Here is an 11,981-nt window from a genome sequence, read left to right as displayed (position 1 = left end):
CTCAAGGTGGGGGGGGGTCTCCAGGGGGGGAAAGAAATCCCATTTTTGGGCTTTTTTTCCGCCCCCCCTCCCGCAGAGGATCAGCGGGGGGCAACGCAGCCGCCTCCCTCGCTTTGGCGTTGGCTTTAACTGGTTTCGGTTCACTTTGGGATTGTTTTGGGTTGATTTTAACTGATTTTGGTTCATTTGGATTGGGTTTGATTTTTTTTTGGGGGGGGGGGTTGATATTAACTTTTTTTTTTGCTTCGGTTCGATTTTGGTTTATTTGGGGTCGTTTTTAACTGCTTTTGGTTCAGCCCTATTGTGTTTTTTTTACTTCTTTTTGTTTTTTCAACTTTTTTGGTTCATTTTCATTCGTTTCTTTTCTTTTTCCGTTGCTTTTAACTTTGATTGCTTCCCCCCCCTATTTTGGTTTCTTTTAACTGTTTTTGGTTCACTTTGGTTGCTTTTCATTCCTTTTTGGGTTCCTTTTAACTGCTTTTTAGTTCACCTTAATTCCTTTTTCTATTTTGGTTGATTTAAACTGCTTTTTGCTTCACTTTGGTTGGTTTTCTTTCCTTTTTGGTGACTTTTATCTGCTTTTTGCTTCACTTTGGTGTTTTTTTCTCCTTTTTAGTTTGCTTTTAACTCTTTTTTTGGTTCACTTCGATTGGTTTGGGTTTTTTTGTGTTGCTTTCAACAGTTTTGGTTGAGTTTCATCGAGTTTTTTTTTCTTTTTGGGTTGCTTTTAACTGCTTTTTGTACACTTGGATTGGATTTTGGGGGGTTTTGGGTCATTTTTAACCGGTTTTGGGTCGCTTTGCTTGGGTTTTTTTCTTTTTGGGTTGCTTTTCGCGGCTTTTTGGTTCAGTTGGGTTGGGTTGGTTTTTTTTTAACGTGGCCCCACCTCCCTTCCCCTCCCGGTATTTATTTGTGAATATTGGACCACCCAACTCCCCCAAGGGTCCCAACATCTCCCCAAAGGGTCCCAACATCTCCAAGGATCCCCTCTCTCTTCCAAAGTTCTCATCCCCTCCAAGGGTCCCGTCTCCAAGGGTCCCATATCTTCCACAAAGTTCTCAGCTCCCCCAAGGGTCCCATGTTCTCCTCCAAGGATCCCAACATCTCCAAGGGTCCCCTCTCTCCCCCAAGGGTTCCTTCTCTCTTCCAAAGGTCTCATCCCCCACAAGGGTCCCATCTCCAAGGGTCCCAACATCTCCAAGGATCCCCTCTCTCTTCCAAAGTTCTCATCCCCTCCAAGGGTCCCATCTCCAAGGGTCCCAACATCTCCAAGGATCCCCTCTCTCTTCCAAAGGTCTCATCCCCTCCAAGGGTCCCATCTCCAAGCTTCCCAACATCTCCAAGGGTCCCATATCTTCCACAAAGTTCTCAGCTCCCCCAAGGGTCCCATGTCTCCTCCAAGCTTCCCAACATCTCCAAGGGTCCCCTCTCTCCCCCAAGGGTCCCTTCTCTCTTCCAAAGGTCTCATCCCCCCCAAGGGTCCCATCTCCAAGGGTCCCATCTCCTCCAAGGTTCCCTTCTCCCCCACAAAGTTCTCATCTCCTCCAAGGGGTCCCCTCTCTCCTCTAAGAGTCCCCTCTCTCTTCCAAAGGTCTCATCCCCCCCCAGGGGTCCTATCTCCAAGGTTCCCAACATCTCCAAGGTTCTCATCTCCCCCAAGGGCCCCAAGATCTCCAAGGGTCCCAACGACTCCTCTAAGTGTCCCCACCACCCCTGTCCTCTCAATAAATGTCCCCCCCCTTGTCCTGATGTCCCCTCCCCGTTGGCCCTCGCCACCCACCTGCCCCACATCGGTTGTGCGAGGGTGGGGACGAAGGCAGCGTCCCGGTGTGGCACTTGGGGGGCAAAGAGAGCACCTGGGAGCATCTCTGCCCCGGTGCATGCTGGGAAACTCCCGGGGGGGGGCAAACTGGGGGCCAAGGGCATCGTGGTGGTCCTGGTCCTCCTTGCAGAGGGGGCAAAGAGGGGGATGGAGGGCAAATAGAGGGGTTTAGGGGGGCAAATGGAGGGCTGAGGGGGCAAATGGGGGGGCTGAGGGGCAAAGAGGGGAGCTGGGGGGCAAATAGAGGGGCTGAGGGGGCAAAGACTGGAATTGGGGGGCAAAGAGGGATGGAGGGGGGCAAAGAGGGGTGCTGGGGGGCAAACGGGTGCTGGGGGGCAAAGAGGAATTGGGCAAAAAGGGGGGCTGGGGGGCAAATGAGGGAGCTGAGGGGCAAAGAGGGGGGCTGGGGAACAAAGGGGAGCTGGGGGGGCAAATAGAGCGGTTTAGGGGGCAAAGAGGGGGGCAAAGAGGGGAGCTGGGGGGCAAAGGGGTATAGGGCAGCAAAAAGGGGGGCTGGGTGCAAAGAGGAGATGGGGGACAAAGGGGAGCTGGGGGGCAAAGAGGGGGGCTGAGGGGGATTGGGGAGTAAAGAGGGGGGGGATTGGGGGGCAAAAAGGGGGAAGCGTGGGGGTGGGGAGGGTCTTTGTGGGGCTTTGGACTCGGAGCCCCATGGGTGCTGCTAATTGGGTGCTGCTGTTAATGACCCTGCGTGGGGTGGCATTAATTACTCCGGGGGTGTGTGTGTGTTATTAATGCAGAGAAAAGGGGCTGAGATTGAGGCTCGGCTTCGCCCCCGCACCCCAAATGCGATGCTGGAGCGACGAGGGGGTTAATTACTCCATGTGGGGTGGCATTAATTACCTCGGGCTGGGGGGGGCACATTAATTATCCCAGGGGGGCTCTGCTAGGTGTAGGGGGGGGGGGGTGCAGGGTGGGTGGTTTGGGGGCTAGGAGGGGGGGCACAGAATGGCCCCCCAAACTTTACAGGATGCTCAGGGCTGTGTCCCCCCAACCCATGAGCCAATGTTGGGGGGTTTGAGGGCTGGGGGGGGCAAGAATGACCCCCAAATCCTTGCAGGATGCTCAGGGCTGTGTTCCCCCCTGCATGAACCATGTGGGGGGTTTTGGGGTGGGTAAAAATTGACCCCAAATCCTTATAGGATGCTCAGGGCTGTGACTCCCACCCCCTCGAGCCATGGGGGGGGGGTTTGGAGGTTGAGGGGGAGCAAAAAATGACCCTAAATCCTTGCAGGATGCTCAGGGCTGTGCCCCCCCCTCCCTGGGTGGTTTGGGGGGGGGTCCTGGCGCCTCTAATCCCTCCCTAATCCTTCCCGGTGCCCCCCCGTGACCCCTGGGGAGGGGGCCCCACGTTGGCCCCTCGCCTTTCATCTGAAGAGACAAAGCTGGGGGGGGCCCCTTCCAATCCCCCCCACCCAAAGCATCGCTTTGTGCTGTAGGGAATGAATTCCTGACCCCTGGGGGGGGCCCCAGCCCCTCACCCCAGCATTTTCTCAATGGAATGAGGGGGACACACACACACACAAGTGGTGGAGGCATCGAGGGGGCTTCGAAGGGGATGCATTGGCTCTTGTCCCAGCCTGTAGCAAAAGGGGGGGGAACCAGGACTTGTTCGGCAGGCTTGGGGGACACCCCCCCCCCTTTTCTGATGTTTGGAGGTGGGGGGGGTCCCGCTTCAGGGAGTGTCGGGGGGAAGAGAGATTGGACACCCTCCTCCAGTGCTGGGAAGGGGTGAGCAGTGGCTCCAGTCAAGCTGTGCCCCCCCACCAACCCCCCCCCAGCTACAAGAGGGGTCTGAACTGCACCCCCAAAACATGCCTGTGTTTTTTTTTTTGGGGGGGTGTCACCAATTTTGTGGCTGCGGACCCCCCTCCTGCCACCCCCAGCACCCTCCACCCCAGTTGCACCCCACCCTGGATGGTCCTGGGAGGCAGAAGGTGCCAGTTTCGGGGGGGGCGGGGGGGGTGTCCTCACCCCTCAGCCCCCCCCCCCCCCCCCCCCAGCCTCCATGGAAGGGGAGTTTTGGGGTGTAGGGGTGTGTGTGTCACCCCCACAGCTGGGAACACTGATGTTGCAAGCAGGGTGGCCCCCCCCAAAAATGCCATCAGCCCTGCGAGGGGACAGGTAATGCATTTTGGGGGGGACAAAAGGCTGTCACCTCCTGTTTTACTCACTTTGGAGGCTGGAGGGGGGGGGGCAGCCCCCCCCCCCCCCCCCCATTCCCCCACTTCTGGCTCCCAGCCAGCATTGTTCTCCTCCTCCTTCTCTCCCCCCTCCAGCGAATCCGGCGCCGGACACGTTCCTGGGCCCCACATGAAAGGGGGGGGGGTGTGTGTCTTGTCTGGCTGCCCCCACCCCTCCCAAGACTCCTCCCCCAATGGGGCCCCCCATAGGTTTTTGCCCCTATCCTATTGCAACTGGGGGGGGCTCAGCAGGCAATAAGAGGGGGATATGGGGTGTTTTATGGGGGCGCAGCTTAACCCCCAGGGTTATTTTGGGAGTGGGGACCCCTCCAATTCCTGTTTGGAAGATGGGATCTATGCTATAGGACAGCTTGGAGCCCCCCCCATGTGCCCTATCGAGGGGGGAGGAGCGCAGAAATGGGGGGGGGGTGTGAGGGGCCCTTCATGGTGAGGGGCTCCAGAGATGCTGAGTGGAGGCAAAGGGTCCAGAGAGGGCAATAAAGGGGATTGGGGGAGTGAGAGAAGATGCTTTGGGGGTGCAGAGGTGATGGGAGAGGTCTTGGGATGGTTGGGGGGGGCTGAGGGTGATGAAATGGGGCAGAGTGAGGAGGTTTGGGGGCACAGAAGTGATGGAAAGGGGTCTCGCGATGGTTATGGGGGGCTGGGGGGGAAATGGAGCAGAATAATGGGTTTTGGGGGTGCAGAGGTGATGGGAGAAGTCTTGGGATGGTTATGGGGGGGCTGGGGGTGATGAAATGGGGCAGAGCGAGGTTTGGGGGTGCAGAGGTGATGGAAAAGGGTCTTGCGATGGTTATGGGGGGCTGGGGGAGATGAAATGGGTCAGAGCAAGGAATTTTGGGGGTGCAGAGGTGATGGGAGGGGTCTGGGATGGCTCTGGGGGTCCTGGTGCCCCCTCCCCAGCACAACCCTTGCCTGGGGCTCCGGCTCACCTGGAGCAGGAGGCGGAGAGGGAAGCGCTGGGTGAGGCCGAGATCCGGGGTGCTGCTACAGCTGGGGAAACTGAGGCACACCCCAACACATCAAAGCGGGGAGCAGGACTCACCGCCCACACCCCGCTGGCCTTTCTCCGCAGGGAGCGCAAGACGCAGCCCGTGCGGAGTCGGAATCGGCTTTTTAATGGCACGTACGAAGTCTTCCCCCCACCACCGCAAAAAAAAAAAGAAAGAGAAATGCTTAAAATTCTTTCAAAAATAAATTAAAAGGACGGGTGCCCCTCACCCCCTTCTGTGCAAAGAGAAAAAGAGAAACCCCCTCCGCATCCCAGGCCCAACCCCAGGCTCCAGCAAGGAAAGAAACGGGAAAGCAAGGGATGTCGGGGGGCTCCGACAGCGGCGCTGTGGGGCAGCAGCGGGAACCCCAGGGACTGAGCCGGGCAGTTGCCATCCTCCCCAGATCAGCTTTATCCCACCGGAGCACTGCTGGGGAAACTGAGGCAGGAGGCGATGCCTTCATCCTCCTCGGGCTTTATCCCACTGGAGCGCCGCTGCGGAAACTGAGGCAGGAGATGATGCTTTCATCCTCCTCCTCAGGCTTTATCCTACCAGAGTACAGCTGGGGAAACTGAGGCAGGAGGTGATGCCTTCATCCTCCTCCTCCTCAGGCTTTATCCCACCAGAGCACAGCTGGGGAAACTGAGGCAGGAGGTGATGCCTTCACCCTCCTCCTCTTCCTCAGGCTTTATCCCACCAAAGTACAGCTGGGAAAACTGAGGCAGGAGGCGATGCCTTCATCCTCCTCCGTCCAGGGCTGTGCTGTCCTGGTGGGATTTGGAGCCACAGGGAGGGTTTTGCCAAGGAGTGAATCATCCCCTTGGTGGAAGAACCCCCAAAATTGAGGAGGCAGCTCCGTGCCCGGCTCCAGGGCAGCCAAGGAGGTTTAAGTGCTGTCGGAAAGGCGACCTATGTACATCCCTGAAAGCGAGGGCTCTCCGAGCCCCCTTCCTCGCCGAGTGGCCCCAAGCCCTGCCTTGCGCCCCGTGGGATGAGCCCGGCTCCGAACCACCCTGGCTACGAGGTCTGGCACTGGACGTGCTGGCGGGAACCGTCTTCGAAATCATCTTCATGGTAGGCTTCACCATTGTAGTGTCGCCGACCTGGGCCGTTGTGGGCCGTGTAGTCGCTGAGCTCCACCTCCTCCGTGTCCTCGGTGGCCATCACCTCCTCCTGGGGTGGGAAGAAGGCCTGGAGTTGGCGCAGGCGGTCGGTGGGAAGCCAGCCGGGCTCGGGAAACTTCACCTACGAGCAGAGAGTGGACATGGAGGCAGAGGATGGACATGTTCGGATGGGGGATGTCAAATCCTGCCCAGCCCTGGCTCCTCACCTGGAACTGCACGATGAGTTTTCCCTTCTGGAAGGGGCTCCTGTAGATGGGCATCCCCTCGTTGGGGACACACTTCAGGTCTCCAGGTCGGATAACGTCACCTGAGGCAGAGATTGGGGTCACCTCACTGCGTCCAGCAGCTCCTGCCACCCGCTGGCTCCCTGGCAGGGCACAGCTGAACCCCCCCCCCATTCCAGCCCCATCCCATCTTCAACCCCATTCCTCCCTCATCCTCATCCCCATCCCCATCCCATCTTCATCCCCATCCCACCTCCATCCCCATCCTCAACCCTATCCCCATTCTCATCTTATTCCCATTCCTCCCTCTTCCCCATCCCACTTTCAACCTCATCCTCATCTTCATCCCACCTGGCTGGGAGGAGATGAGCAGAGTCCGGTTGTCCAGGGTGCGGATAACCTGCCGGCAGCCGCACAGAGCGTCTGCCAAGCTGATCTCCCTCTTGACGATGAGGTCATCACCACTGCGTCGGAAAATAGGGTGTTCCTTCTGATCCAGGACAATGATGATGTCCCCAGGCTCCAGGCCAGGAACCTGGTCCCCTTCCTCATGGAAGGTGATCTTCTGTCCATCCTTCATGCCTGTTGGACGTGTGGGGAGAGCTCAGGGCATGGGAGAAGTTTTGGGGTGATCCCATTCCCCACGTGGCCCCAATCTCACCTTTATCCAGGTGGACGTTGAGTATCTTCTTCTCCCGCACGACCTTGCGGCCGTTGCAGGTGAGGCAGCAATCCCGAGGTCGGATCCACTCGCCTTGGCCCTGGCACTGGGAACAAACTGTCTGGATCTGCTGGATCATACTGGGTCCCAGCTGGTGGATTCGGACCTCCATGCCGGAGCCGTGGCATTTTGGACATCTCCTCTGGGCACCTTCCCGCACTCCACAACCTGCGGCAAGAGAAGGTCAAGGGGTAGTGAGCAGCCAACTGTGGTGGTGGGGGCCACCTCCGGCCCCCCTGGTGCTCACCTCCACATTTCCGACAGATGATGTTCTTCTGCAGTGACAGTTTGCGTGTGGCGCCGTTGTAGAGGTCCTCCAGTGACACAGAGAGCTGGTGTACCACCGTCTTCCCTGGATGGATGGATGGATGGATGGATGAATGGATGGAGGGGAGAGCTTGGATCAGCAAACCGTGCCCTAACCAGAGGGATGCTGGCCACCGTGGCTTGGTATCCCTGGTTCTCCATGGGGAACCATGGCCAAGCATCTCTCCAGAGACAGGAGAGTAGGTCCAGAGGAGGCAACGGAGATAATCTGAGGGCTGGAGCACTTCCCTTATGAGGACAGGCTGGGAGAGTTGGGGTTGTTCAGCCTGGAGAAGAGAAGGCTCCAAGGAGACCTTAGCGCAGCTTCCAGTGCTGAAAGGGGCTCCAGGAAAGCTGGGGAGGGGCTCTGGATCAGGGAGGGCAGGGCCAGGATGAGGAGGAATACTTTTGAGCTGCAAGAGGGGAGATCGAGATGAGATCTTGGGGAGAAATGTTTTGCTGTCAGGTGGGAAGACCCTGGCCCAGGTTACCCAGGGCAGTGGTGGCTGCCCCATCCCTGGAGGGGTTCCAGGCCAGGTTGGATGGGGCTTGGAGCCCCTGAGCCAGCGGGAAGTGTCCCTGCTCATGGTTGGAACTGGATGGGCTTTGACGTCCCTTCCAACCCAACCCAACCCGTTCCATGATTTTATGACTCTTTTCCCCTCTCTTTTTCACAAAACCAAGTAACCTCCCACTCCGGGTTTGGCATCTCCAAGTACCCCGAGAACCCATTGCTTTTTCCCAGTCTCTACACCAAACCGCGGCAGTTGTGAACCATTCGCAAGAGTAAATGAAAGGTTGGGTTGCTCCACGACTCCACCGTGATCCTCAGGAATGACAAGAAAACAGCTTTAAGCTGGGCTTGGGGTGAAGGGCTTGGATGAACCTCTTTCAGGGATCTCGTGGCGTCTCCAAGCCTGGATCCAGCTGCCTTGGGGGCAGCCCCGGATCCTTAGCGTGGGTCGGGCACGGTTCCCACCCCAAGGCTCTTCGCCACGCTCCAGTTACCGCCACCCCAACCCAGCTAGAGAGGCTTTGCCCAGAGTCGCCGAGCCGCTTCCCTTGCCTTTTTAATTGCCCTGCTATTAAATCGTGCCACTTCAGCAAGAAAACGCCGTGACGAGTCACCCTCTCCCTATGACCCAGGCCAAAAACATCCGTGGAGTCACCGGAGCGGCCCTGCACGCCCTCGTGTTTGGTGGCAGCCTCCCCCGGGGCTCGCGGGGCTCGTTGAGTCAACCGCAGCCGCGGGGACGGCGGGGAAAAGCTGGGCCAGGGCCAGGGAAGGGTTCTTTGAAGAGGGGACAGATGGAGAAAGTAATGAGGGTGACGAGGAACCGCGTCGGGCTGTGCTCTGCGGGGAAGGAGGTGACCCGGATGGCAGCGTCGCCCTCCCAGCTTGGATGGCCAACCCACGGCAATCCTGGCGCGTCCGTTGATGGCCGTACCTCGTCTGTCTGCTCGGTTGCGCATCCGTACTCCTCCTCCGAAGAAGAGATCGAAGATATCCATAGGAGAACCGAAGCCACCGCTCCCTCCTCCTCGGTTCCCCAGGCCGCCTTCCTTCATGGCCCGTTCGCCGCCGCGGTCGTAGAGCGCCCGTTTGTGGGTGTCCGACAGCACCTCGTAGGCTTGGGAGATCTGTTTGAACTGGAGAAACAGGGAGAAGAGGAGGAGATGAGAGGGGACAAGAGGTGGGGACGGGGGTTTCAGGGGGGGCTGCACCCACCCGTTCGCCCTCACTGGGGTTCTTGTCAGGGTGGTAGCGCAGGGCCAAGCGCCGATAGGCCCGTTTGATCTCATCCAGACTGGCTCCCGGCCGCACGCCCAGGAGGTCGTAGTAGCCCGTCTCCTTCACCATCTTCTTCGCTTCCGACGTGCTGCGAGAGAAGAGAAACATCAATTCCAAACGCAGGAACTCCCCCAACTTTGGGGGTGCGGAGGGGTTTTGTCCCCCTTCTCCTCCCTCCGCAGGCGCTGCCTCAGTTTCCCCGTGAGGGGCAGAGGCTGCTCTGTTCACTCTCCCCCAGCTCCGGGCAAGAATAAATCCCACATGGGGTGTGGATGGGTTTATTTTGGAGGGGTCAAATCCACCCTGCCCACTTGGGGCACCCCCCTCCCGCCTATAGGAACAAGGCTTGGACCAGGCCAACCTCAGGATTTTGGGGTGGGGTCCCCCCCATCCTGGGAAAAGAGTGGCATGGGGGGCAAGGGGGGACACTCGGTGGCCTGAGTGCGATGGGAACAGCCAGAACCCCTCCAGGCATCCCTCAATGTGGGTGGGGGGGTCCCCACAACCAGCCCCCTCCTACACCCATCATGGTTGGAGACACCCCCGTATTCAGCATCCCTCATCTAGGGGGGGCACCTCATATTTAGCAGCCCTCACAGCAGGGGGGGGACCCCAAAACCAGCCCTCCTTGGCACCTTTCATTGGGGACACTCCTCCCCCACAACCAGCACCCCTTATCCTGGGGAGGGCACCCCACAGCCAGGACCCCTCATCCCTGGGGGGACCCCACAATCGCCCCCCCCCAGGGGCACCTCTCATCTTGAGCACCCCTCATTGCAACAAGGGACACCCCACAACCAGCACCATTCAGTGGGGGGGCACCCCACAACCAGCACCCCTTGTCCCGCATTGGGATACCCCAAACCGAGCCCCTCCATCCAGGCAGGACCCCAAATCCTCACTGGGGGGGCATGCCACAACCATTGCTCCCCATCAAGGGGACACCCCACAACCGTCCTCCCATCCCGGGGGGTACCCCAAATCCTCACTGGGGGGGGGCACACTATAACCAGCACCCCTTGTCCCCCATCAGGGGAAACCCCACAACCACCCCCCCCATCCCAGGGGGACCCAAAAACCGGCACCCCTCAAAGGGGGGTCACCCCACAACCAGCACCCCCTTGCCCTCCATCAAGGGGAGACCCCGAATCACCCCTCCCATCCCGGGGGGACCCTACAATCCGCACCCTTCAAGGCGAGAGGGGCTCTCTGCAACCAGCACCCTTTGCTTCCCATGAAGGGCACACCCCAAATTGCCCCTCCGATCCCGGGGACACCCCAAAACCGCTCCACATCAAGGAGGGACCCCAAAACCGTCCTCCCCAACCCCGGGGGGACCCCAAAGCCACTCGTCCATTAAGGAGGAGACCCCAAATCCTCACTGGGGGGGCACCCCATATCCAGCACCCCTTGCCCCCCATCAAAGGGACACCCTAAACTGCCCCCTCCACCTCGGGGACACCCCAAACCCGCTCCCCCACCTCGGGGGGACCCCAAATCCTCACTGGGAGGGCACTCCATAACCAGCATCCCTTGTTCCCCATGAGGGGACACCCCACAACCGCCCCCCCACCCTGGGGGGAGCCCAAACCTACTCGTTCATTAAAGGGGGACCCCCAACCCGCCCCCCCACCCCCCAGGGACCCCCCAAACCCGCCGCCCCCGGGCAGGGCCCTCCCAAAGCGGGTCCCCCCGCGCTGTCATCGCCTGGGCCGCCCCCCGGGTGTCCAAAGAGAGGGTGTGGGGGGGTGTCAGGGCCGGGGGTGGTCCCAGGGGGGCCCCGAGGAAGCGGGGGGGGGGGGGGGGGCACCCCGCTCACCGCCTCTCCGCTCCGCTCTCCGAACTCTCTGGAAGCCGAGGCCACGCCCCCCGCGGGGCCCATTGGCTGCGAGCGGCTCCGCGGGCCCCGCCCACCTCGAGGCGAGCCACGCGACCATTGGCTAAGACCAACTCAAGCCCCGCCCACCACCGCGTCCGTTGGCTGATGACCCGCCCACCGCCGCCCCAACGAACTGACGCCCCACCCATAGCCTCACTCATTGGATGGCGCTCACATAGGGCCATGCCCACCACCGCTTCCATTGGCTGAGATCACCTCTTAGTCCCCGCCTATCACCATAACCATTGGCTGACACCTGCTCGGGCCACGCCCGTAGCCGCGCCCCTTAAATCAGAAGCCACGCCCCACTCGGGAGGCGGGGTGGCCAATGAGGGGGGGCGTCCAGCAGAGGGCGCTGTATGACGTGGGTTGGGGGGGGGTTGCTGTAAAGGGGTCAGTGCAGAGTTCGCGCCTCTTCAGTGTCATCAATGATGTGGTTGAGGGCATCATCATGGGGTTCATGGGTGACACTGAGCTGGGAGGAAGATCCGTGGGCTGGAGGGCAGGGAGGGTCTGCAGAGGGGTCTGGAGAAGGTGGATCTATGGATGGAGGGCAGGAAGGGTCTGTAGAGGGATCTGGAGAAGGTGGATCCATGGATGGAGGGCAGGGAGGGTCTGCAGAGGGGTCTGGAGAAGGTGGATCCATGGATGGAGGGCAGGGAGGGTCTGCAGAGGCGTCTGGAGAAGGTGGATCCATGGATGGAGGGCAGGAAGGGTCTGCAGAGGGGTCTGGAGAAGGTGGATCCATGGATGGAGGGCAGGGAGGGTCTGCAGAGGCGTCTGGAGAAGGTGGATCCATGGATGGAGGGCAGGAAGGGTCTGCAGAGGGGTCTGGAGAAGGTGGATCTATGGATGGAGGGCAGGGAGGGTCTGCAGAGGGGTCTGGAGAAGGTGGATCCATG

The 11,981-nt window shown here is 59.8% G+C and overlaps 1 protein-coding gene across 1 annotated transcript; it reads right to left on the bottom strand.

Annotated features, from left to right (window-relative positions):
- Positions 1–5,228: 5,228 nt before the first annotated feature.
- LOC104062839 (dnaJ homolog subfamily A member 1) lies at positions 5,229–11,086 on the bottom strand. Its single transcript, XM_054051203.1, has 8 exons — positions 11,020–11,086; positions 9,138–9,288; positions 8,857–9,058; positions 7,350–7,454; positions 7,043–7,270; positions 6,733–6,963; positions 6,364–6,464; positions 5,229–6,278 (listed from the first exon to the last, which is right to left on the bottom strand). Exons 2-8 carry the CDS (start codon positions 9,267–9,269, stop codon positions 6,051–6,053), a joined length of 1,227 nt encoding a protein of 408 aa, XP_053907178.1. The 5' UTR covers positions 9,270–9,288; positions 11,020–11,086; the 3' UTR covers positions 5,229–6,050.
- Between the last annotated feature and the right edge of the window lie 895 nt (positions 11,087–11,981).

Source organism: Cuculus canorus, chromosome 28, assembly GCF_017976375.1.
Source record: "Cuculus canorus isolate bCucCan1 chromosome 28, bCucCan1.pri, whole genome shotgun sequence".
NCBI lineage: Eukaryota > Metazoa > Chordata > Aves > Cuculiformes > Cuculidae > Cuculus > Cuculus canorus.
Note: the sequence above shows the minus strand (reverse complement) of the source record. Positions and strands in the feature narration are given on the sequence as shown.

Excerpts from the sequence above, each read along its gene's own strand:
- LOC104062839 (XM_054051203.1), bottom strand. The coding sequence starts at position 9,269 with ATGGTGAAGGAGACGGGCTACTACGACCTCCTGGGCGTGCGGCCGGGA. Across the intron at positions 6,964-7,042 it reads CAACGTCCACCTGGATAAAG|GCATGAAGGATGGACAGAAG; the intron begins GTGAGATTGGGG and ends CACGTCCAACAG. Across the intron at positions 6,465-6,732 it reads GCTCATCTCCTCCCAGCCAG|GTGACGTTATCCGACCTGGA; the intron begins GTGGGATGAAGA and ends TCTCTGCCTCAG.